This window comes from Manis pentadactyla, chromosome 10 (genome assembly GCF_030020395.1).
Source record: "Manis pentadactyla isolate mManPen7 chromosome 10, mManPen7.hap1, whole genome shotgun sequence".
NCBI lineage: Eukaryota > Metazoa > Chordata > Mammalia > Pholidota > Manidae > Manis > Manis pentadactyla.
Genome location: NC_080028.1, coordinates 652,231 through 678,602, shown reverse-complemented (window position 1 = coordinate 678,602; position 26,372 = coordinate 652,231). Strand labels below are relative to the sequence as shown.

The 26,372-nt window shown below is 48.7% G+C and overlaps 1 protein-coding gene across 1 annotated transcript in view; it reads left to right on the top strand.

Moving 5' to 3' along the window:
• The window catches only part of MOV10L1 (Mov10 like RISC complex RNA helicase 1), a 52,217-nt gene that overhangs the window by 16,508 nt on the left and 9,337 nt on the right, over nt 1-26,372 (top strand). The window contains exons 10-19 of the mRNA XM_036906669.2: nt 1,348-1,462; nt 7,577-7,754; nt 8,822-8,892; nt 12,536-12,627; nt 20,112-20,170; nt 20,590-20,687; nt 23,383-23,488; nt 23,981-24,159; nt 24,782-24,928; nt 25,447-25,568. Coding sequence (XP_036762564.2) covers nt 1,348-1,462; nt 7,577-7,754; nt 8,822-8,892; nt 12,536-12,627; nt 20,112-20,170; nt 20,590-20,687; nt 23,383-23,488; nt 23,981-24,159; nt 24,782-24,928; nt 25,447-25,568 — 1,167 coding nt within the window. The remainder of the gene's footprint in view (nt 1-1,347; nt 1,463-7,576; nt 7,755-8,821; nt 8,893-12,535; nt 12,628-20,111; nt 20,171-20,589; nt 20,688-23,382; nt 23,489-23,980; nt 24,160-24,781; nt 24,929-25,446; nt 25,569-26,372) is intronic.

Genomic DNA, 26,372 nt, shown 5'->3' with positions numbered 1-26,372 from the left:
TTTCCTGTTGTCGAGTTAGTGACCCAAACGTCAGTCCTGGTTGGCTCAGACACCCTTGGCCTCCCAGCATCTGCATCTGCCCCATCCTGGGTGGTCCAGCCATGGCCACTGCCATCCTGGGTGTTCTCTGCTGCTCCTGCCTGCCTCCTGAAACCTGTGTTCATGCACTCCCTTAGCCAAGCTGCAGAGGACCCCTCTTTGTGCCCGGATTTTGTCAGCCAAGTTTCCAACCATCCTAAGCAGTGAATAGACATGTTTGTTAACTCAGCATGCCTTTTGAAGCTGCATGGTAAGATGGACTACTCAGGCCATTTACGTAAATGTGTGTGTGGAGGCCATCCTGCCCTTTACCTTGTTCACATGAGTAATCAGGACTTTGCTGTCGCTTACTGCATGCTCTGCCCACCACATGCACTTCACGGGTGTGCTCTGCTCCAGCCCTTGCTGCAAACCCACAAGGGAGAAGGTGTTCCGGCAGGAGGTGACGGCCTTCCAGTGGTGGCTCTGGAGCTGACTGGGTGTTTCTGACGAGACTTGTCTGTAATCAGACTCCCTGTCCAGAACTGAGCTAGAGGAACCTGCCTGTGAGGTGACAGCTATCAGATACAGAGCCTGGAGGGAGCGGGTAGTGGTGGTGGGCCCTCCCCCGGTCCCTCCCCATCACCCTCCCCGCACAGCCCCTGCCTCGCTTAGCTCTGCTGCACAGCCTGGAACTGGGGGCTCCTCACACTGCATGCTCGGATGCTTCCCTGGCTCTCCTGTTCCCATACCCAGCTTTTTCCTCCCCTCACTCCTGCTGCTGCGTTAGAGCGCCCATAGCAGTGCTAATGGTCTTTGTCCTGCTGCTGGCAGGCTTGGTGACTCCTGGTGACAGCCCTCTCTGGGGAAAGGCGGAAGCTGGAGCGGGGACGCTGAACTTACCCAGAGAGATTACAGGCTGCAAACAGGCAGGCAGAGCCCGGACAGCACCTTTACCAAATGTGTTTTTTTCCAATATAGTTTCTAATACATCCTTACAAAAGCATAGTAGTAAGAGTTTAGCCAATTGGAAGCCTACAAATAGTTGTTTTCAAACTCACTGGTACCAAGAGGTTCTGGGTTGTCCAGCCTGTTTTCCTGTTGCTGCAGAGCAGTTCTGCTCTATGACAATGAGAGGACCCAGGGAGAGGACCCCAAAGCTAAAATAAAGGTTTGCACATTACTTAGGCTGACAGTTCATACATCAGTTATTTTTGGTGGTTGAGGAAACTTACCTTTCTAAAATAGGAGAAGATCTCTAAGTAAGAATGGATGGTCTAAAATGCCTCATGTTAAGAATTGTTTTAACTTGTGGATTTCTTTTTTAAGGAACCCAAGACGGCAGCTTCCAAGTTTTCTTCCACAGTATCCAATACCAGATAGACTTAAAAAATGTGTGAAACAAAAAATTGACATACTGACTTTTCAGCCGTTACTTGCAGAGGTAAGAGACACATCTGGTGTGACACCCTGACTCTCCGCCCACTGGATTTGTTTTCTGACAAAGTCAGGATGAATCCTTCTCAACCTTGGGTGCTTCCTGGTTCTTTTGCCACAGGCAGCTGAGAATTTCAGGATAAGCGCAGGCATCGCAGAGCCTCTTAGAGCTAGTGCTTGTGCGAATACCATGCCGGGAGCCAAGTGGCCTGCCCTTCCTGACTCTCACCGCCCGGGCTTTGGGGCTGGGAGCAGAAGATGAGGGAGGGGAGTTTACGTAGAACTGGTATTATTTCTCCTTACAGTTTTTGTGGAATTTATCAGTGGGGCATCTTGGGTCTAAAGTTTACTTCCTGGAAGATAATTTTACTATGAATTCAGTGTCTTTAAGCCATAGGACAGTTCAGTTTCTCTCTTTTGAATGAGCTTTGGTGGTTTTTGTCCTTAAAGAAGTGTCTCTTCATCTAGCTTTTCTAGTTTATTGGCATAAAGTTGTTCATGATGTTAGTAATTTGCGCCTATCCTTTCTTCTTTATCAGTCTGGCTGGAGGTTTATAAATTTTTATTAATCTTCTCAAAGAACCAGCTTTTTGTTCTATTGATTTGCCTCTATTTTCTTTTTCACTGATACCCACTCTGATCTTTATTATTTTCTTTCTTTTGCTTACTTGGCTTCATTTGTTCTTTTTTCTGCTTTTTAAAGGAGGAAGCACACATCACTGATTTGAGATATTTCTTCTGTTCTGATAGGTTTTTTTAGTGCTATAAATTTTCCTCTAAGGACTATTTAGTTACATTCCACAAATTTTACTTTGTTGTATATATTTTCATTCAGTTTGTTGTATCTTCTAATTTACCTTTTGATTTGTTGATTGACCCATAGATCATTTTCAAGCATTTGGGAATTCTTCCAGATATCTTCTGTTGATTCCTCATTTAATTCTGTTCTGTTTAGAAAACATAGTTTATCAACTGAACCCTTTTATGTTCGATGACTTTTGTTCCACAGTCAAGATAAGGCCTGTGAGCACTGCTGCTGTTCGGCGGGCGTCCCCATGAGTGTCAGTGCCAGGTGGCTGGTCATGTGGCTGACGTCTGCATTATCCCTATTGACTTCGGTCTGCTTGGTCTATAAACTGAGAAGGAAGTTAATTCTCTAACTATGAATATGTATTTTTTCTCCTTGCAGTTTCCCAGGCCTCTCCTTCGGACATCGAGGCTCAGGATTAGGTGCATGAACATCTGTGGTTGCTATGTTGAATGGCTCACCCTTTGCTGACATCCCTGGTGGTGTGCTCGGCTCTAGTCTTCTTCGTGTGATACTAGTACAGCATCTGCAGCTTGCTTTGCGTCGCTGTGAACATGGTGTCTTTCCCACACCTACTAACCTGTCTGCATCTTTATCTTCAAAGTGGACTTCTTACAGCAAACATCTGCTTGGGTGTTGCTTTTATCCGTCTGACAGTCTCTGCCTTTTAACTGTGGGGTTTAGATGACTTGCATTTTATATGATTATTGACATGATTTGGTTTAAATCTACCATCTTCCTATTTTTTCTCTATTCACTGTTTTTCCTCTTTTCCTACCTTTTTATGATTCCATTTATCTCCTTTCTTGGCTGGTATGGTAGCTCTTTCGTAGTGTGTGCAGCTGCTTCAGGGTCTGTCACGGTGCTAGGCAGTAGAACCTCCTGCTGATAGGAATGTTCTGGACCCACCCTGAGATGTGGAGGCTGCTGTTGAGCATTTGAAATGTGTCCAGTTGACCAAGGGAACAGAATCTTTCATTCTCTTTAATTATAGTCAGTTTCCTTGTAAACAGCCATGCACGGATAGTGGCTGTTTGGATGGCACAGGTTTAGAGCCACCCTTCAGCTCATCACAGGCCACGGGTGGTCCTGCACCACTTCCTTTGGAGAGCCGGGGCTTCCCAGGGAGCCTCTGGTTCTCTTGTCTTGGACTTTTTGCTCATGTTGTAAATCTGACTTCTGCATGTGCTTTGAACTCCATGATGCATTTTACCATTTTTACTTAGTGTGATTGTCTTTTTTTTAAATTCATTTGTTTTGTTGTCATTAATCTACAATTACATGAAGAATATTATGTTTACTAGGGTCCCCCCTTCACCAAATCCCCCCCCACAAACCCCATTACAGTCACTGTCCATCAGCGTAGTAAGATGCTGTAGAATCACTACTTGTCTTCTCTGTGTTGCACAGCCCTCCCCATGCCCCCCCCCACTACACATGCTAATCGTAATGTCCCCTTTCTTCTTCCCCACCCTTATCCCTCCCTTTCTCCCCAGTCCCTTTCCCTTTGGTAACTGTTAGTCCATTCTTAGGTTCTATGATTCTGCTGCTCTTTTTTTTCTTTTTTTGCGGTATTTTATTTTGTTTTTTATTTTATTTTTTTATTTTTATTTTTTGAGAGGGCATATCTTATATTTATTGGTCAAATGGTTGTTAACAACAATAAAATTCTGTATAGGGGACTCATTGCACAATCATTAATCAACCCCAAGCCTAATTCTGAACAGTCTCCAATCTTCTGAAGTATAACGAACAAGTTCTAACACGGTGAACAAATTCTTACATAGTGAATAAGTTCTTACATGGTGAACAGTGCAAGGGCAGTCATCACAGAAACTTTTGGTTTTGATCACGCATTATGAACTATAAACAATCAGGTCAAATATGAATATTCGTTTGATTTTTATACTTGTCTGCTGCTCTTTTGTTCCTTCAGTCTTTCTTTGTTCCTATAGTCTTTGGGTTTGAGGTGAGTCTCTTGTAAGCAGCATAGAGGTGGGTCTTGCTTTTTTATCCATTCTATTATTCTGTGTCTTTTGATTGGTGCATTCAGTCCATTTACATTTAGGGTTATTATTGAAAGATATGTACTTATTGCCATTGCAGGCTTTAGATTTGTGGTTGCCAAAGGTTCAAGGTTAACTTCTTTAGTATCTTACTGTCTAACTTAACTCACTTATTGAGCTATTTTAAACACTGTCTGGTCATTCTTTATTTTTCTCCCTTCTTATTCCTCTTCCTCCGTTCTTTATATGTTGGTTGTTTTATTCTGTGCTCTTTTGTGTTTCCTTTAACTGCTTTTGTGGGCAGTTGATTTTATTTTTTGCCTTTAGTTAGTATTTGGTTGGTCTGCTTTCTTTGCTGTGATTTTATTTTCTCTGGTGACATCTATTTACTCTTAGGAGTGCTCCCATCTAGAGCAGTCCCTCTAAAATACCCTGTAGAGGTGGTTTGTGGGAGGCAAAGTCCCTCAACTTTTGCTTGTCTGGGAATTGTTTAATCCCTCCTTCATATTTAAATGATAACTGTGCTGGATACAGTATCCTTGGTTCAAGGCCCTTCTGTTTCATTGCATTAAATATATCATGCCATTCTCTTCTGGCCTGTAAGGTTTCTGTTGAGAAGTCTGATGATAGCCTGATGGGTTTTCCTTTGTAGGTGATCTTTTTCCTCTCTCTGGCTGCCTTTAATACTCTGTCCTTGTCCTTGATCTTTGCCATTTTAATTATTATGTGTCTTGGTGTTGTCCTCCTTGGGTCCTTTCTGTTGGGAGTTCTGTACACTTCCATGGTCTGATCGATTATTTCCTCCCCCAGTTTGGGGAAGTTTTCAGCAATTATTTCTTCAAATACACTTTCTATCCCTTTTTCTCTCTCTTCTTCTGGTACCCCTATAATACGGATATTGTTCCTTTGGATTGGTCACACAGTTCTCTTAATATTGTTTCAGTCCTGGAGATCCTTTTATCTCTCTCTGCATCAGCTTCTATGCGTTCCTGTTCTCTGGTTTCTATTCCATCAGTGGCCTCTTGCATCCTATCCATTCTGCTTATAAATCCTTCCAGAGATTGTTTCATTTCTGTAATCTCCCTCCAGACTTCATCCCTTAGCTCTTGCATATTTCTCTGCAGCTCCATCAGCATGGTTATGAGCTTTATTTTTAATTCTTTTTCAGCAAGACTGGTTAGGTCTGTCTCCTTCTCAGGGTTTGCCTCTGTGATCTTGGTCTATATCAATTTCTTCTGCCTTTTCATGGCGATAGATATATTTGAGGGGAGCTGGCGCGTGTGTTGGGTAAGAGAAAGTCCCTTCTTGCCAGTTTGTGGCCTTCCTCTCCTGGGAGAACAGCGACCTCTAGTGGCCTGTGCTGCGCAGCTGCGCGCAGACAGGGCTTCTGCTTCCTGCCCGGCTGCTATGGAGTTAATCTCCGCTGTTGCTGTGGGCGTGGCCTGGTTCGGCCGCTGCTCCAATATGGTGGGTCCGCGTCAGAGGGGGAATGGCCGGGAGGCTGTTTATCTCTGTGAGGAGCCTCCAAGCTGCCCTGCTGCCCAGGGGTTAGATTGCCCAGAGTTCCTTGGGATTCCCAGCTGCTGGGCTAAGTGTTCTGGGACATTTCTGTCCAGCTGTGGGGTCCCTGTCCCTTTAAGTCTTTCAAAAAGCACTCACTTTTCTTTGTCCCAGGAGCGCCGACTGCAGGGACCCACTCACCTGTCTTGCTGCCCTGTTTCCCTAGCATCCAGGGCCCCCCGCGCATGTACTGTGTCTGCGCTCTGGCCCGGATGGCTGGGGCTGGGTGTTCGGCAGTCCTGGGCTCCGTCTCCCTCCCGCTCTGCCTGCTCTTCTCCCGCCGGGAGCTGGGGGGAGGGGCGCTCGGCTCCCGCGGGGCCGGGGCTTGTATCTCACCCCCTTCGCGAGGCGCTGGGTTCTCTCAGGTGCGGATGTGGTCTGGATATTGTCCTGTGTCTTCTGGTCTCTCTTTTAGGAGTAGTTGTATTTGTTATATTTTCAAAAATGTATATGGTTTTGCGAGGAGATTTCCACTGCTCTACTCACGCCACCATCTTAGTTCTCCATGATTATCTTTTAAAGGCATTTTAAAAAGTGAGTCTTTTGCGCCACAGCATAGTTACCATTCTTGGTGCTCTGCGCACCTGCGTGGGGGTGCCGACCTCCGCGGAGTCCCCCTCCTCCCGCTGGAGGACTTGGACGTCTCCTGTGGTGCTCGTCTGCACGGGCTTGGTTCTTTTGACCTTTGTGTATCTGGAAAAGTCTTCATTGCACCTTCATTTTCGGAAGATCTCTTCCCCAGGTCTCGCATCCCAAACTGAACCTTTACAGGTGCAGTGTTCCTGTGAGATGTCTGCTTTTCCTTCTCACCTTTGTTCTTTTGCTTGAAATGTGTTATTTTTTTTCTAGCCACTTTTAAGATTTTCTCTTTGTTACCAGTCTTGTGAAATCTAACTTACCAAGTGCCTGGGTAGAATTCTCATAGCTCTTGGCTGGGAGTTCTTGGAGATTCTTTGATATGTGGGCTTATAGTTTTTCTGAAATTTAGACATGAGTGGGCATTCTGCACTCAAATCCTCCTCCTGCCCGTGGGACACCCGAGGCCACCGCCCAGCTCACTGATGCCTGTTCTTTTGGCTTCAGTCTTTTTCCCTCTGTTACATTTTGAGTAGTTTCTCTTGCTGTGTCTTCAAGTTCATCGCGTTTTTCTTGTGCAGTTTGTAATCCCACCAGTGTATTTTTATGTCAGACATTGTAGAAACTATCTCTACAAATTCAGTTTGGTTCTTTTTTATATTCTCTGGGTCTCTGCCCAATACGCATAAGACACTTAAAACAACTGCTTTCATGTCTTTGTCACTAATTATCACACGTGTCATCTCTGGGTCTCCTTCTGTTGATAAGGTTTTCTCATCAGGAGCTTCCAGTGGCTGGAGGCCAGGTGTGTTGCTGAATGCCCGATGGCACACGAGGCAGCCCAGCCCTGGAGCCAGGAATGCGAGCCGTGGACTCGGAAGCTCTCCAGACCTCTGTCCGTGCTGCTCTCTTCCTGGCACTCCGTCCTGTCGGCTTCCTCGACCCAGAGGCTGCACGCCTCCTCTGGGCTCTCTCCCTGTGCTGGGGCAGTTGTAGGGCTCACCTAGATGGTTTCTCTAGTCTCGGGGTACGGTCAGTGTTGGAAAGATGCTCTTCATTGCCTGTCGAGTTTCAGCAGCTTAGACTCAGGAGCTCCAGAGCTGCTTATTTCCTGGATGTGGGCGTGTGTGGTGCATCCTCTGCTCTCACCAACTTCCTGGGTTTTTTTCAGCTTTTGAACATGTCTAATTACAAGGAGAAGTTTTCAACTTTGCTCTGGCTGGAGGAGATTCATGCAGAAATAGAACTGAAGGAGTATAATATGAGTGGGGTCACCTTGAAAAGAAGTGGGGATTTACTCGTCCTGGAGGTCCCAGGACTGGCTGAGAGCCGGCCCTCTCTGTACACAGGTGGGTTTGTTAGCACTGTGTTCTGCTAAATGGAGCAGCAGGTGTTGAACCACATGCAGGGAAAAGGATATTTTTAACTGGCAGCAGTACAACCACGTCCCTTGGTTTTCTGTGCTTTGGGCTGGGACGTCACCTAAGACTCAGTCAGCAAAGTGAACACACACAGCGCCTCTGTCACACTGACGTTGTTTGAAAGCAATTGATCCCAGTAATGTTTTGTTTTGTTTTTTATTAAGGTATCATTGATATAGTCTTATGAAGGTTTCACAATAAAAACAATGTGGTTATTACATTCACCCTTGTTATCAAGTCCCCCCCATACCCCATTGCAGTCACTGTCCATCAGTGTAGTACGATGCCACACAGTCCCTTATTTGTCTTCTCTGAGCTGTGTGCATCAATCATGATACCCCACAATCCCCTTCTCCCTCCCTCCCCACCCACCCTTCCACACCCCTCCCCTTTGGTAACCGCTAGCCCCTTCTTGGAGTCTGTGATTCTGCTGCTGTTTTGTTCCTTCAGTTTTGCTTTGTTGTCATACTCCACAGATAAGTGAAATCATTTGGTACTTGTCTTTCTCCGCCTGGCTTATTTCACTGAGCATAATACCCTCCAGCTCCATCCATGTTGTTACAAATGGTAGGATTTGTTTTCTTCTTATGGCTGAATAGTATTCCATTGTGTATATGTACCACCTCTTCTTTATCCATTCATCTACTGATGGACACTTAAGTTGCTTCCATATCTTGGCTATTGTAAATAGTGCTGCGATAAACATAGGGGTGCATATGTCTTTTTGAATCTGAGAAGTTGTTTTCTTTGGGTAAATTGCTAGGAGTGGAATTCCTGGGTCAAATTTTATTTCTTTTTTTTGTTTTTTGAGGGACCTCCATACTGCTTTCCACAATGGTTGAACTAGTTTACATTCCCACCAGCAGTGTAGGAGGGTTCCCCTTTCCCAGTAATGTTTTTGTTTACTTCCTCTTCAGAGTGTTTGATTTCACTGTACAGCAGTAGCATTTTGTGATTTTCTGGTTTTAGATGTGATAATGTGTTTTTTTTACCAGGTGACAAACTGATTTTGAAAACTCAGGAGTACAATGGACATGTCATTGAATACATCAGCCATGTGACTGAGGTGAGGCTGGCCCTTCCCACAGGGCGGGGCAGGGGGGTTGCTTCTTGGGGTGTTGATGGCATTTTGGAAAAGTTGAGGGTAATGTGGACATTTAAATGGGATGAATAGAGAACTTGGCCTCTAAGGAAATACTGTAATTTTTGACCATGTAAAGCATCTATCACGCATACGTCGCGATGTCTGCCTTGGGGCACTCTGAGTGCATCCCCGAGGGAAAACCCAGGAGGAAGCCTGTCTGGAGTCTGCAGCTCCCGGGGTGCCCAGATAGTGGTCCCGTCTTCCCTGGTATTCACGCTGCACTGACCCATCAGGACCTGTGTGGGCACCTCAGGGGGCACCCACTACTTGACATAGAAAGCAGAGGAGGGCCCAGCTGAAGCCCTGACTCTGCACAGGGAACGCAGCTGCGAGACCAGGGCCTGGCACAGATCCAAAGGAAAGGTGAACCTCTGACCTGCTGACCAGCACTGCATTCCCCTAAATACCAGCCCCCACATTTCAGCTCAACTGGTAGCATGTGTCCTTTCCTAGAAAATGGAAGCTGGCTGGCGTTCCCGAGCTCTTGTCCCAATGTAGCCCAGCACTTACATCACACGTGGAGGCTGTGCTTCGCCCTCGCTCGGGAGGGCAGGTGTCAGCGCCCAGGGCACTGGACACAGAGGGACACCCAACACCAGTGGGTCCTCAAAAAGCCATGACCGTCTGTTAACCTGTGAGCTGGGCCGGTCACTAGGAGGCTCCACACCCTGCCTGTCCTCAGAACGGGGCTTCTGCCTGCCTTCCACAGAGGCGCCCCAGGGTCACAGCTCGAGATGGTGACTGGTGCTGAGACACCTGGACACACTCGGGACTGAACCCCATTAAGGCCTCTGTATGAACTTGCAAGATTGAGCGGGCGGGGCGGGTGCCCAAGGAAGCCTCGTGTATAAGCCCCTCGCTTATTAAACCTGCCACATCCCCACCTGGAGTGGCCGCCGCCTCCTTCAGTCCCAGCTGCCCTCTGCGTGCTGGGCCAGCTTCGGACTGTACCTGGGAAGCTCCCAAGGAGCATGGGGACCTACATGACCGTATGCTGGAGAGATTTGTCATCTACTTGAGAAGGGGGAGGTGACGTCTGAAATAGCTTCAAAAGATAATTTTGGTAACCAAAAAGGGCATGGAATGTCATTTCACATGGTGTGAAGGACAAGAGTGAATGAGAGGTCAGCATGCGTAGCTGACGTGTGTGCTGGCCGGGACAGCTATATCCCATGAGCCTGAAGGGCTGATGGAAGCAGAAGAGGGGTTTTTGAGACTAGTGGGCAGCTCATGATTGCCACTAAGGCTAATAAGCCATGCTTGGAAACTGTGTCAGGCCGACCACAGCAGAATGTGCTACAGACCTGCTCTCATGAGAACATTGCTTCCACCTAGTCAGAGGAGGTACCCCAGTGTAGAGGCTGACGCTGCCCCTACTCTCAAAATCAAGGGTGGGTGTCCCTGTAACTGCAGGCAAGATGCTGACCGCATGTCCAGAGCACCTGACAGGCCCCGCCATCCCCAGCTCAGAGGGAGGTGCAGGTTCTGGGAGCACAGCCATCTTTTCTGCAGGCAGCCTGGCACACACCCCTCTCTTGTGCTATAACCTGGAAGGGGCGTGCTCCTGGCCGACGTCCTGTACTTGCCCAGCTCTGCAGAAGACACACTCACCCCAGGTAGACAGCCCCAGACCTGCCCTCAGCACGCTGCCCATGGTCTCCGCATCTCGCCGGCTGCACACCTGCTCCAGGCACTCCGCAGGGCCGCGTTGATAGCCCCTGACTGTGGACCGGGCCAGATGGTGAAAGGCCGCAGGGCGCCCAACACCCAGAGAGGAGGGAAGCGGCGCCGCCTACAGTGTGCAACCATGAAAGGCCAGGAGGACAGAGAAAGGCCTATGGAGACGGCTGGAAACGTGCCCAGGAAGTCACTGTGGAAGCCTGCTCGCCTCCCAGGGTGTGGTGGCACTTGGCCTGTGTTGGAAGTTCCATCAGCGTCCCCAGCTCTAACCCACTTCTGCTGCCAGCCGAGAGGCACCGGGAGCCCAAATGGCTGAGTGACCATCTTATCTTCCAAAGGATGGGCCAGCTGTGTCCCTCTGGGAAGCTGTGGGGACCAAAACCTCCCAAGCGGTGGGGATGAGGCTGCCCAGCCCCTGCAGCCACAGCCGTCTGGGGTGGGGGTTGCGGGCAGCACCCTGGCCTCGGGGGTGTTCAGCCACCCTGCTGCTCCTCCAGCAGGCCTTCCCTAGCATCAGCTGCCAGAGAGACAGAAGTCACTTAAAGCAGGGAGCCCTGAGGCCCGGCCCATGGCTCTCCTCGGTTCTCTAGAATGTAGTTTCTGGGCCAGTGCAGGGATGTGGGGTGCCGTGGCGGCATGGGTGATGTGGTTGCCGAGGATGCATGTACAGAGGGAGTGGCCATCCGGTGGCTGTCAGCCCGCCGTCCTCCATGGCTGTGCCCAGTGTACGTGCCCTGGTGTGGGGGTGGGGATCCGAGGGTGGCTGCTCTGCTCCGGGCAGCCTGTGCACTCCTGGGCATGGAGGTCCTGGAAGCTTGGGGGCAGACAGCTCCTGAGACTGGACCTGGTCAGTGCTCTCGCAGCCACCACAGCCACCTCCGCACAGGGCCAGTCACCCCCTTCCTGTTCAGTCTGTCTCCATAAGCGTAGTTCTTGGTTCTAAATGCTGTTTGATTTGTGAAAGCTGCCATTTTGGTTTTTCTATCATACTTGCTTATTTTTGTCTTTCCTGTTTTTTAATCTTTGTACATGGTTTTTCAAGTTTCTGTAAGGACAGTGTCAGGATGTGCCGCCCTGGCCTCCTCTCGGTGCTCTCAGTGCTGACCCTTCCCCCTGGGGACTGATCCCTTGTGCTTGCTGATCCTTGCCATTGGAGTCCTTTCCATGTGGCCTGGTCTCTGGGGACCCGGGCTGCTCGCTCTCTCTCTCTCTCTCTCTCTCTCTCTCTCTCTCTCTCTCCCTCTCTCTCCCTCCTTTGAGGGCCGATGGCAGCCTCTGCAGAGGGGGAGCAGGGTTGCTGCCAGCGCAGCTCAGCAGGAAGACCCCGTGCCACATGCAGGGCCCAGGGAGTCTGTTCCGGGCACATGCCACCCGCCCACCCTGTGGGTGCCTGGGCCTTGAGGAGCTCACCACCTCACTTGGTTTGCACTCCTGTTCAGCTTGGGGACTTCCTTCCTGCTTTCATCCCCTGCTTCCTCAAATTTCCTTTCCTGCCCACTGCCAGGCATCGTTCGTTGTAGGCAGGGTTCCTGGACGCCAGCTCCCTGGGCAGCCAGAGTGGGGCACTGTTGTGGCGTGGTTGCAGTGCTGCTTCTGTGATCATTGGCTGGCTGCCTTGGGAGGTGGTGGCCTGTGTCGCACGTTCTGCCCAGAGCCCTCGAGAGTTCGGCTCTCCAGGGAGCAGCCCGGTGGGTGGGCAGTGGTGGGCAGGTAGGCAGGCCAGGCCCCTCTGTTCTCTCACTGCACAGTGACTGAATCCTGTTTGTCTTTGCTGTGTGGGCCCAAGGCACCAAACTGAGAAGGGAAGTTTCATGATGTGTCACTATGTGTAGATAGATTATCCCAAGAAACTCTGGATAAAGTGTGAAAATTATTTCTTTTTTAGATTCATGAAGAAGATGTGACCCTTAAACTTAATCCAGAATTTGAACAAACTTATAACTTTGAGCCTATGGATGTGGAGTTCACGTACAACAGGTATCACTCTAATAGCTCCTCCAGAGGGGTGTCCCCATTCTCTGGTCCCCCAGCCCCTCCATGGTGGCGAGGGACAGGCTCTGGTGCAGTGTGTGTGTGCACAGGCTGTGAACGGGCACTGCTCCCTTTGCACGTGCCTCCTGGGGGCACTTCATCACCAGACGCTTTCACATCAAGTCCTTGGCTCGTGACACATGGCCACCATCATTTATTGTGTCACAAGTATGGTGACCCTGCCACCCAGCCATCCCCTCCCCTTCCTCTACCAAGCCCCCCACCAATAACTGGGATTTTGTGTTTCTCTCTCCCTTGTATTTTAAAGGAGTAGTTTGTATGACTACTTAAAGATACACACAGGAAAAGTGTATTTCGTTTCTGTCATTTTGAGCGTGTGGTCAGCAGGTCTAGGAGTCGATGCTGAGATCCATCGTGTCGCCTGGCGCTGTTCACTCACCTTCACTGCTGCCCCGGCCTGTGTGAGCCCTCAGCATCTGTTCTCCTGTTTGGCTGTCTGCCTGCTGCTGGGAAGGCTCTGCTTGAATACCCTCCTGCCTCCGTGCACACATGCCCCACGGTTTCTTGGCAGTAGGAGCGGGGTTGTAGTTTGGCGATGTTCATATTTCAGTTTTAGACACGGGCGTCAGTGATCCCCGCTGTCAGCATGTGTGGCAGCCCGATGATCATTTCCTCCCAAACCTGGCTTTCTTGAACGTGTAAGTCTGCACAAGCCTGGTGAGTGGGACTCCTCACCGTGATCTTGGGGTGTGTCTCTGGACTACTCCTGGGGCTGAGTCCGTGGGTGCTGGCCATGGAATGTCTGCCTCTGTGAAATGTTGCTCATGTCTTTCATTGAATGATCCAACTCTTACTATTTGTAGAGCCCTTTCTGTGTCCTTTGTGTGTGGCTGTGCTCAGGCGTTTATATCACAGGAGACTTCTCTAGGTTCACGTGTCTTCTCATATTCTTTAGAGTATAGATGGAGTAGCAGAAGATGTTCGATTCTAAGATCTGCCAGGTTGCTTTTTTAACGTTACTGCTTTCCATGTCTTGCTTAAGAAACCTCCCATGTTCGGGCTGTCAGAGACTGGAAGGCCTTGAGGGCGCGTCGACTGTGGGAATGGGGAGGTAGATGCACTTGGCTCTTTTTTGATGTGGTTTGCTCAGGAAAACAGAAGGCAGGACAGAGAAAGAGTGATAGTCAAAGAGGTACATGGGGTCCAGGGAGGGACTTGCCCTGTTTGCTGTTTAAAATGAGAGAAACCAGCAGGCATGAGACGCAGGATGAGTTCAGTACCTGGGGAGGGGGGATCCCAGGCTGAGGCAGGGGCGCACACCCTCCACAGTGGCCAGATGGGCGATCTGTGCCGATCTGTACCTGGAAATGCCTGATGACATGCTCCCACCCTAGAACACGAGTCAGGGATGTTCAGAGGGAAGGGGGAGGAGGGGAGGGGACCATCCAGTGCAGATGGTGGAGTGTGAGGTGTGGGGCTGGGCCCAGGAGAGGAGGGGGCAGGGAGTGGCTGGGGGCCACAGCGGTGGCGCCAGCGTGGCTTGGAACACAGGGCAGGTGAGGCAGTTCTTGACCTGTGGAGTGCTGGAAAGGCAGAAGTTAGGTGGAGGGTGGGGATGTCTGAGTCAGTGACCAGAGGTGGGTGCTGAGGTGGGGGTGTGCCAGGTTGGGGGGCATCAACAAAGGGCCCACTGGCCACTTTGCTTCACAGGGCTTTTGCTTGTCCCGTGGAAGTGTTTTAATAGTTTGCATTAGGCTCAAAATCAGGAGATCTCACATAAAAAAAAAAAAAAACATGTATTCCCACCTGTTTTGAACAGTAGGAAGATGAAAGAAACCACAGTGCAGCAGGTGAGACAGAGCCAAGAAGCAGGGCCCTCTGGGCCCAGCCCAGCTGTGTCTCCATGCTGGCCGCCTGCTTCCCACACTGGGGTCCCTTTAGGAAGCCAGGCTGAGACCGAGGGCCAGACCAGCTCTGCCTCCCGAGGAGCAGCTTGGCAGCCTCGACTGTTTGAACCCCAGAGAGACCAGCTCCACGGCAGAGAGAGCAAGCATGTCCGTCACCCCCAGATGCTTCCTCCGCACCCCCCACCACCACCACACACACTGTCCCAACACAGCGCTTCAGTCACGGCTGACAAGTAGGCACTCTAGGGTTTCCGGGCAGCTGCATCTAGGGCGGCCCCCACCGTGCCTGCGTGAGACCTCAGCCTGGACTGGGGAGGCTTCTTGACTCTGATGGAGGAAGAATTCACAGACAGGTTGGACAAGTGTAGGTAAGGAAGGGATTCGTTAAAGCAAATGGCAGCAGTTGTGCAGGCATAACAGGGAGGAGACGGAGGCTCACTGAACTCCTGCCCAGCACAGGGCAGATCCCTGGGCAGCTCCTGAAGCCAGAGTCACCTGGCGCCCAGTGTCTGAATCTGCACGGCCTGGGGACTGAGCTCCCACCACCCCAGGAATTGGGGAAGCCACAGAGCCCTGGATGGAGTGAAATTATGTTCTGCGAACTCCCAAAGGCAAAGAAAGGAGACTTTTAGGCAGGCTGCTAAGAGCATGATCATACAGCTGCAGTTCCACATGGGTCACCCAGGTGACGGGAACTTGAAAGCCCAAATCAGAGACCTCGGCAGCTCCTCCCTACTTGTCTTAAGTGAAACAGAGGGAGTGAAGATTAGTACTTAAGTCTAGAAAATGGAATGAAGTAGCAAAGTAACAGACACCACTGGGAAAGGGGTATCATATTAACCTCCTTACAGGCTTGGAAGAACATGGAGACAAGACCCAGAAGGTTGAGCAGCAATAAGTCTTTATTTGATGCAAAGTACACACTCAAAGAGGATTGCGGGCAACCTCAGAGAGGAAGTGCTCTTAACAGCTTAGGATTCTGTCTTAAGGCTTTCAAGAATGGGGCAAAGGGCCGGGGTGGGGGGACGTAGGCTTGACTTGTGGTCTCACGATGTCTTGTCTCCAGTGAGAAGCATTGTGTCATTGTCCATAGTCCTCTGGATGTTCTGTAAGACAAACTTAACACAGGAATTTATTGATCCTGTTCTTCAAGATAGTGGCTATCCTCAGGCAGTGGGGACATAACATTTACGGTGAGTTTTTGGCTGATTACCTTGTAATATGTTAGGAATCTTCCCTCCTAACTCCCTAGTAAAAAAATAGAATCTAAGCCTTAAGATGGAGTCTCTCCTGTTCTTATGTTTTCAGCATTTTTCGTCATAGGCAGGAAAAAATCATGGTGCTTTTCCCCTGCCCCCTTCCTCAGAATTTTATGTAAATGGAAGCACAACAGAACCTACTGTTTCTTTCCTGGCAGCTTCCACTCACCTCTCCCATGCCTGGTGGGACTCCAGTCCAAGAAGGTGCCCAGCAGCGTGCGAGGCCCCATTTGCCCCACCCGCCCCCGACCCTCTGTGTGACCCGGTCTTCTTGACTTTAGTGATTCCGGCAGGGGGAGATGGTATCTCACTGTGGTTTAATTTGCATTTCCCTGATGATTGGTAATGTGTTGAGCATATTTTTATTTGTATATTTCTCACTCAGGAATGTTCTTTGTTGACATGCCTTTTCAAGTCTTCAGTTCATCTTATTTTTAGTCATTTTTATTATTATTGAGTTGTTTACATATCCCCAGTACAAGTCCTTTATCAGGTATGTTTTTGCAATTATTTCCTCAGACCATGGATTGTATTCTCATTGTTTTTAGTAGAGCCTTTTAAAGAGCAGAAATTCTTAATTTTGGTGAAATACAGCTTATTAATTTTTTCTTTCATGGATCGTGCTTTTGGTGACACACTGAAGAAATCTGCCACCTCAAGATTGCAAAGATTTTCTCCTGTGTTTTCTTCTAGAAATTTTTCAGCCCCCAGTTTTACATTTGGGTCTATGATCTGTTTCAAGTTTTATAAATGATGCAAAGTATGGGCAGAATTTAGTTTTGGGGGGTGTGGGTGTCCAGTTGTCCCAGCACCATTGGTTGAAAAGATTGTCCTCTGTCCAATGAGATCATAAGTTATGCTGATGTGAAGTCAACTTTGCGTTCTCAGAATAACCACCCCCCTTGGCGATGATGTGATTTCCTTTTAGATACTGTTAGATCAGATATGCTAGAATTTTACTAATTTTTGCATCTATGTTCATGAGGTATAGTGGCCTGTCATTTCTTAAAGTATCTTTTTCTGATTTTGTATCAGTCACGCTGGCCTTCCAGTGAGTTGGAAAGTGCTGTGTCCTCTGTTTTCTTGGGACAGTCCATGGATAATGAGTTTTCTTCCTTAAGTGTTTGGTGGGATTTACCAGAAGGTCTATCTTCTAGGTCTGGAGTTTTCTTTTTGGGAAGATTTCTGACTACAAATTTGATATCTATACCTGATCAAGAACCATTGGGGTTACCAGTTCCTTGTTGAATAAGCTTTGGTAGCGCATGTCTTTTTAGGAATTGGTACATTTCATCCAAGTCGTCCAATCTGTTTGCATGAAATTATTTTTATTTCCTTATTATTTTGCCATCTGTAGGGTCTGTACTGACCTCACCTCTCTTGTTCTAATAATGGAGTATCTGTCTTCTTGTCTCATCAGTCTGGCTGGAGGTTTATCAATTGTATTGACCTTAGGAAAGAATAAACTTTTGGCTTCATTGATATTCTCTAGAGTTTTCCTGTCCTCTATTTTAATGATTTCTGCTCTGATCTTTGTTTGTTTGTTTTTTTTGCTTCCTGTGGGTGCCATTTGCACTTCTTTTTCTAATTGTTGCTGGTGGAAGTTAAGGTTGGTTTGAGGCATTTCTTCTTATATAATTCAGGTGTTTAGTGCGGCGTGGATGTTATCCTACTGAAGGATGTATTGTAAGTTGCCCAGCCAGTCTCCATTTGCTAGACATCTGAGTTCTCAGTATTTTGCAGTTGCAAACATGAAGCAAAAAACATCCTTGTCTTTGTAAAATGATTTATTTTTATTTTATATTTTTTGTTATCGTTAATCTACAATTACATGCAGAACATTATGTTTACTAGGCTCCGCCCTTCACCAAGTCCCCCCCACAATCCCCATTACAGTCACTGTCCATCAGCGTAGTAAGATGCTGTAGACTCACTACTTGTCTTCTCTGTGTTGCGCAGCCCTCCCCGTGCCCCCCCCACATTATACATCCTAATCGTAATGCCCCCTTTCTCCTTCCCCCCGCTTATCCCTCCCTTGCCACCCACCCTCCCCAGTCCCTTTCCCTTTGGTGACTGTTAGTCCATTCTTGGGTTCTGTGATTCCGCTGCTGTTTTGTTCCTTCAGTTTTTTTCTTTGTTCTTATACTCCACAGATGAGTGAAATCATTTGGTACTTGTCTTTCTCTGCCTGGCTTACTTCACTGAGCATAATACCCTCCAGCTCCATCCATGTTGCTGCAAATGGTAGGATTTGCCCTCTTCTTATGGCTGAGTAGTATTCCATTGTGTATATTTACCACATCTTCTTTATCCATTCATCTACTGATGGACACTTGGGTTGCTTCCATATCTTGGCTATTGTAAATAGTGCTGCGATAAGCATAGGGGTGCATCTGTCTTTTTTCAAACTGGGCTCCTGCATTCTTAGGGTAAATTCCTGGAAGTGGGATTCCTGGGTCAAATGGTATTTCTATTTTGAGCTTTTTGAGGAACCTCCATACTGCTTTCCATAATGGTTCAACTAATTGTAAAATTATTTTAAATAGAGGGAGACCTGGGTTTCTGCAATGTGCAGTCTCCTCTTAAATAGCAGTTTCGCATGAGAAAGTTCTCTGGGTCGTTCATTTCTCTCTTCCTTGTTCCCCTCTGGGATCCTCGGTGGCAGTGATGTCAGCTCCCACCCCGTCTGTTTCATCTGCCCTCATGGGTCACCATCTCCATCGTTGTCTTACTCTACTTTAATGCAGACACCTCTGGTGCCACCAGGCAGCACCTTGTCTGTCACTTGTCAGCTTCTGTTTAAGCTGTCACCCTTGCCTTCTGGGCACTTCTTGAGATCTTTTTTTTTTCTCTTCAGCCTATTTAGTCATAAGATATACTGGAAAACTGTCAACTGGATAACTTTATATCAAACCTTTATCATACACCCAGAGTGAAAAACACAGTGTTTTTTATTTTGGTTAATTCCTCCTCTAATGTGCTTCTGGGATTTGTTAGGTGCTGTTTTTTTAGTGTTTTTCACGCTCTGAGGTGGGAACATGGTGATCTGCATGCTGATAAGGTTATCTTGTTTATGGGACTGTCAGTCAACGTTTTGGAGTCTTGCTGTGGTGACTTTGAAAAGATTTTGGCAGCCTCCCTCCTCTCCTCCTGGAGGGGTCCTGGTGGCCAGGCGGCCTGTGTCACTGCGTGGGTCTCTGGAAGGGGCAGACGTTAGGTCCTCCCCTGATTTCTTCCTCTCTAACTGGTCTGCTTTGGGTTTTTTTCCTTGTTGTCCCTCATACTGCATGGAGTTTATTATATCCTTGACAACTATTTGCTGAAGATTGTGTTGAAGGGATGGCCAGGCTTCAGGAGCTCACAGTCCAAGTGAGAAGCAGGTGGGCCCTGGGTGCCCACGTCTGAGAATGTGAGGATCTGCTCTCGCACCTTCGCTTGGTTGAGGCCACATGCTCTTGCTTTGGTCATGGTGTTTCTCAGAAGATGGAGTTTTATTTCCTACTTTTTTATTCTTTTTGTTGTGTTAAAAAAAACAGACAGCAGGCACACAGTGGGGTCACTTGGGCTGAACCCATGTCACCCACTGAGACTTGATGTGATTCCGGCTGCTCCAGAAAGGGAGTCTGAAACCAGCCAGTAGGGGTCGCCAGGTCAGCACCAGGGAGCTCGTCTGCCTGGCAGGCCCCTGCCACGGCCTTGCAGTGACCAGACTGCTTGTCTGCTCAGACACTTCCCTGTTCCCCTCCTGCGGTGTAGCAGTCGTTCATTCTGGACAGCTCCACAGTGCTCCTTTCTCTCTCCTAGGTTGGACATAGCCCAGTTCGAATTGATTTTTACCCAAATAAACTCAGTTTATTCTAACAGTTGTTTTCAGTGAATTTTAATGTTATGAATCTTTATAATCAGAATTACTTTCCTATTAATGTGGTTGTATTAGTATTTCCCTAATACTTCATAGGGTGTATTTTCATTTTTTTTCCTACTTGTCCACTCAATACATTAAACCAGAAATATTCCCAGAAAGGAAGGAGTTCCTGCTGCCCCAACATCCAGGATGTTCCTGTTCAGCCTCTGTGAAGCCCTGGTGTTTTGTACAGATGGCTGCTGGAAAGTGGCCCTCGTCCTCCAGGCTTTCTGGTGGTGCCCAGGGCCCTGGAAGCCGCGACTCCAGCGTGGTCCCTGTGTACGTGGTTCATAAAGGTCCCGCTAGTGTGTTGACGCAAATTGTGTGATAAGACATCGGGGCCGTGCCAGCCTTAGAATGTCTAAGCTGAGTCGTTTTACATCGCTTTCTCTCTGGCAGGACCACAAGCAGACGATGTCATTTTGCGCTTGAGCAAGTCACCCACCTAGGAGTCAAAGGTACTGCTACTGTGGGGTGATCGTCTCCTTTTCACAGTCTCACATAGGGTTTCATGGAGAGCAGTGTCTTCATCACACATTGGAGTGAAACTATGGTAGCCAGTGTCTTTCTTGAGACTGGGAAGTTGAGAGTTCTCTTACAATTTCAACTGTGTAAAAAGAGCATGCTCAAATTATTGAAAACAAAGTCATTTGCATTCTGCTTTTTCTCCCAACATAATTCACGTTTGTACTTACAAATAGACAAATAAATGGCTTTTTGCAGAGCCTGTAACAGAGAGACAGCATACAGGGGCCAGAAGAGAAGGTATGCAAAACATGAGTTACTTCAGGATCGACTGCAGACATTTAGGTTGCCTCTATTGGTTTCTTAGAGCTTTTCATAATATCCACTTGCTTATCTTCTCTTGTTTTAAAAGTGTTGTTTCCAGAAGAAGTCATTTTACAGTCTCCCCAAGTGACAGGGAACTGGAACCACGCACAAGACACCAGAAACGATGGGCAGTCTACCACCAAGGTATTGCTCTGGCAACTTAATATATATTTAGACATCTGTAACAGATGTCACACCAAATCAGCTCTCAGTTGAGTGCAGATTGAGAGGAGTATAGCTGGAACATGACCCAGAATCACAGCTAATAACTAGACCGCTCTGGAGTAGACCTGGCATGAGGCCAGCATATGACTTTATGGAGAGGTCAGACAGCTATGGAGTCGGGGTCTGCATGAGCCTAGAGTTTTACTTCAGAGTTCCATGCTCTTTGTGCTCACTCAGACACAGGTTTGTGTGACCGTGTGTACACAGCAAATGTCTGATGGACACGCAGCAAATGGGGAGCCAGTGTAGTCCAGTCACTCCGTGAATAGTGCGTCGTGCCTGTGGTGCCAGCTGTTGATTGTCCTAAGCTCTTCTTATGTTTCAATGAGGGAAGTAGGCCTAGTTTTATCCATGACTGTTTCCAGTAAGGAGAAGAGTGGAGGCGGGCCACAGTGGGGCTCATCACCTGCAAGTCTTTGCTATCGGAATTTGTTCTTTTGAGCATGTTTGGAATTTATGACAAGTACAAATTTTTCAATTATATCTACTGTTTAGAAACCATTTTACCATTTTATAGTCTCCTGTGAAAATGCAAAAATGGTCGTTTCAGAATGGCTGCACAATCACAGAAAATTCTTTCAATGGAAACAGAAGGTATCCATTAGTCTGCTGTGTATTTTGTGTCTGATCTCTGTTTTATCGTGAAAATAGAAGCACAGATGCAGTGTCATCTGCAGCCTCTTCTCAGCTCATTCACTGCCCAGTCCACTGCCTGCCCCTCGGGGGGTCTGTGTCTATGGGCGGCAGGTGTGAGGCAGGACAGACGCGTTCCCAGTGTCAGGCAGGTCACGTTCCTGGTGGTCCTGACCATATTTTTAAATGCAAAACACTGTCCTATGGGTTAGCTAAGTTGCCAATCAATTCCAGGGCGTTCCACACATCAACCAAGATGGATAAGGGAATGGATTTACCTTCCCACCTTAAATAATTAAAAATCAGACAAAACACATACTAACAGTTTCAGATATGGAGCATCAGGTATCACAGAACTGGGTTTTCTGAGAGAGGAAATCAATGAGGGGACCCCTTGATGGCCCCAGCTTACACCCTTCGAAGTCTCCAGGCCTGGGAGCAGAAAGTGGGAACCCAGTGGTCCACTGAGTTGAGGACACACACTTGGCAAGGACAAGAAGGGTGGAGGTTACAGGGCACAGGGTTGGGGACAGCATGGCACAGAGAGCTTCCAGGCCCTGCCAGGGTCCCCCAGGGGACCTTGTGAGTGCATGTGAGGAGAAGACCCAAGTGTGGGAAGGACGCCTGGAGAACAGAGAGGAACCCCTAGTTCCCACAGCCAGAGAGTTGACAGGTCATCAGGAGGAGTCCTCAGAAGGTATTTCCTGAGCAGTGGGGAGGCTGTCCCTGTGCTGCAGGCCACTCTGCTGGACGGACCACACGGGAGCAGCCTGCGGAAGCTCCACACCCCCCCATGGGCTTCAGCCACTGCACCCCTGGGTATTCACCTTGGGCAAGCAAGGACAGGTCCGGAGGCTGGTGCACGGATGTTCACAGCACAGCAGCTGCAGTGGTAGCCGCCACAGGCCAGAACGACCTGGCGTCCACCCACAGGCGACGGGAACTGTGCTGTGTTCTTGGCGTAGAATACCACTCAGCCCTCGCAAGGAGCAGAGTGTTGATACAACCACCTATGTTAACCCCAAATAGTTCCTTACACTGTGGGAAAGATGTCAGACCAAAAAAGAGTGCACATGTACCACAGGCTTCCATTTTCAGAGCCTTCTAGAACGTGGAGCAGTCATGCCAGCGGGAGAGCGCTGCCAGGCAGGGAGGCTCGGCTCGGCGTGTGTTCGTCTCTGGTAGTGGTGCTGGCTGTGTCAGGACTTGTCACATTGTGCCCTTCAATGTGCACACCTTATTGTATGTCAGTTATATGCCACAGAACTCAACAGGAGGAGGGTCAGCTGCTGTGACTAAAGTCAGGCAATATGTATAAAACTTTTAACGTGACAATTTTACTTCTAGAAAATTTATGCTGTACAAGTGATCATGCAGTTGCCTAAAGATAGGTGTGCAGAGCTGCTTCATTGCCACCTTGGTGGCAACAGGAAACATGGAGCAGTTTGCTTGTCCCGTGACAAACTCAGTTTGCGTTTAAACACACACACACACACAACCAGTTCTTGTGCGGAATCTGGAGGCAGGTGACCAGGGAGCCAGCGTTTTGCATTACCTGAAGGCCTGTGAGGCTGCTGAGGGCAGAGCCCTGCTTGAGCTCTGCGGGGAGGGAAGGTCCTGCCTAAGGGGCCCCCAGGGAAGAGGGTCCAGGACTGCACCAGCCCTACAGGGCCTCCCTTGAGGTGAGCAGGAAGGGACACATGCTCCATCCAGTAAGGCAGAACCTCTGTTGACAGAATTGGTTTACTTAACATTTATTTTGAAAAAGGAATTCAAAAATGAGAGAGAAGCCTTTTTAGCAGCTCCTTATCAGGTGTTCTTTATTTTCATTATGTTTTAAAGGGTAGGACAGGACCTGTGGTCTATGCAGAGCTCTGTTAAATAGAGCAGGTGGAACCGGGGATGCTTGTATGTACTCTTCACCCTATGCCACACAAATGCAAAGCTTTCGTTAAGCCATTTTTCTGTACAATGTTTCTAGAACCAGAAAGCTGTTAAAGGCCCTAAGCAGGCGACACGGGAGAGGCAAGCTGGAGCCCAGGACGCCCTGGGGCTGGCGGCCTTTGCAGCAAAGACAAGAAGTCCGGGTGCGTATGGTGGGGGCCCTGAAGAGCAGCCACCCTAATGTGTGCCTTGAAAGTAGACCCTTTGAGAAGCTCACTGTCCTTCAGAGTGGTGGGGAGATGTGTACAGCCTGACAGTTGTGTAACCAGAAAGATGAACATTCTTGTCTCGCCTGAAGACCCAGCAAAGACTAGATGTTTTAGGTTAGATACTTGAAAAAACCTTCATGACAAGAGGCTGCACTTGTCCACTTTTTAAGATCAGGTCTCCTAACACCTACGGCAATGCTGCATATGCACAGCAGAAGAGTGGATTGAATGGCCTATGGTTTTGCACTCAGAAAGCTGGTTTTTCTGACCCTGTTTAGCAAAGCCCCCACAGGTTATTGGCAGGACTATCTCCCCCATGGCCATGCAGGAGGGAATCTCCCTGACAGGGTTGGCCGCCTGCACCATGTTCTCAGCTGCTCAGGGCTGTTGGGCCTCTACCTAACAGTGTCTCCCCTTCGAATGCAGTAAATGGGATGCAGGTCCCAAAAGCAAACAAGGAGGGCTTCTTCAATCCAGTGCTCAACGAAAACCAGAAGCTAGCCGTTAGGAGGATCCTCAGTGGTGACTGCCGCCCACTCCCATATGTTCTTTTCGGACCTCCCGGGACTGGGAAGACGGTGACAATAATAGAGGCCGTTTTACAGGTAAAAGCCCAGGCAGTGACATACGTAACAGCAGGTGTAGCTCTGTGCTGCGCTCATGTCGTCAGGAAGCGGAAACAGTTGGAAAGAGCTTAAGAAATCCTTTATTTCATATTCGGCAACATTTATTTTATATTGCTTATGTGAGTATGTAGGATTTTAAAAGCTTATTTCACACATTTAGGAAGGAATCTCATTTTCAGAATGGCAGATCATTCAGTCAAGTCATAATTTTACCGCATAAAGTTTCCCTTTATAGTAACTAAAGACATCATTCTGCGAAGTTTCAGGTGTCTGTCTCCCATTTATATTTAAAATTGAGTTTGTGGGGATAGTGTGTGTTTAGGACTTTTGTACCAGTCGGGACCCAAATGAGTAAACACCTGCTGAGTCCCTAGCTAGCACTGAGCTGCCAGCCGGGCGCGAGCTACCCTTCTGCACCTTCCCCTTGGGATCTTGGAGGATGTGGGGAGCTCTGCCGCCTGCTCTTGCATCTCGTTGACCCGTGCACCCAATGGGCAGAGCCATCAGTGTGGGTGTCGGGGCCGCTCAGACTCACCACCCTGAGTTTGCACTTGGAGGGTGGCGTTTATCCCTCTTTGTCTCTTTTGTGCCCTGGATGAAGGTGTACCATGCTTTGCCGGACAGTCGGGTTTTGGTCTGCACACCGTCCAACAGTGCTGCTGACCTGGTATGCCTGCGGCTGCATGAGAGCCAGGCTCTGCGGCCTGGCGCCTTGGTCCGGGTGAACGCTACCTGCAGGTCCGAGGAGGTGAGCACCTTGGACGGCCCTGGGGAGGACACTCCACCTCCTAAGTGGCAGTTCCCGGAAGGTTCACCTCACTCAGGCTTCCCGTCTGGGTTGTGTCCTCAGCGTTCTTAAATGCTGAGTTTCCCCCTCGACTTGACCCCCAATGTATTGTTTCCTCTTGGTCCTTACTGCGTTGGCTATCAGTATCCCTTTACGAAAATAAAAGTAGCCAGTCTGTCATAGAATGAGGTATTGCTTACCCAAAGGAGCTGAATGTAGGAAATATATAAAGTTTAGGGAAGGATCTGTGGGATTATATATTATATGCAAGGCTCTAAGGTCCATAAAGCATGGATTAAGTTAATGAAATATTTTGATTTAAGGAAACAGTCTTAAAACCTTAATCTTAAAATCCTAAATCATTACTTAGTCATAACTACGAAGTAAAAGTCGGACAAGATTAACCTTCAGAATCCCTTTCAGCTTTGTCAAAACGTCCAGTTTAAAGCACTTAATAATTTGGTCCCCACCCCTTGCAGACAGTCGCTGACGCCATCAGACCTTATTGCAAAGATGGGGAAGATGTCTGGAAGGCCTCGCGCTCCAGGGTGATCATCTCCACATGCAGCAGTGCAGGGCTCTTCTACCAGATAGGGTTGAGGTGAGTGCAGAGGTGGCAGCACAGCCCGTGGTGGGGGTACCCCGCAGCATCCCAGGGGAGCGGCCTTCCCTCGCAGAAGGAGCTGCGATTAACACGGAATCAAAAGTGCAGGTCCTCACATGCTAAGCAAGATGCACGATGCCCGTTTCCAGAAGAACCGGAACAGATGAGGTACAAAAATGAGCGTGCCAGTTTCCTCCTTTGTAGGGAGGGCTCAGTGGGTGTCATTTGTGGACTTGACAGCTTGAGACTTACACACTTGGGCCCATGTCAAAGATGTGAACTGATCACCAGTGGAAAGAGAGAGATGGGGCCCAGCGCTGCGCCCCTGCCACCAGGAGCGGGGCCCTTGGTTCCAAATAGGGCTCTGATGGGGCCTGTCTCAGGGTTGGAGGCCCAGGGCTCAAGCCTGGTGTCCCCGCTCTATGGGGCCCTGAGCACTCTCGGCACTGTCCCCAGGTGCTGCTGGCTTAGGGGGACCACCATGCAGGGTTGGCAGCCAGCTCACTCTTCTCACGTTAGCCATGTCGGGGAAACTGAGCCCAGAGGGCTGATGTGACCTGCCCAAGGTCCTGCAGTCAGCCTGTGGGGACACAAGGGCGGGTGTTGTTCCCTAGCCTCTAACACATGCCACTGTGAACCCTGTGACACAGCATGGCTCGTGTCACTGTGCCTATTCCCAGCCCACATGCATGTGTTGCTTTTGGGGTCCCAGGTGATGATAGGAATTGATGTAGGACTCCTGACAGGTGTGGCCCCAGGCTCCGCGAGCCCAGCCATGGGTGTCAAGGAGTTAGTTGCTAA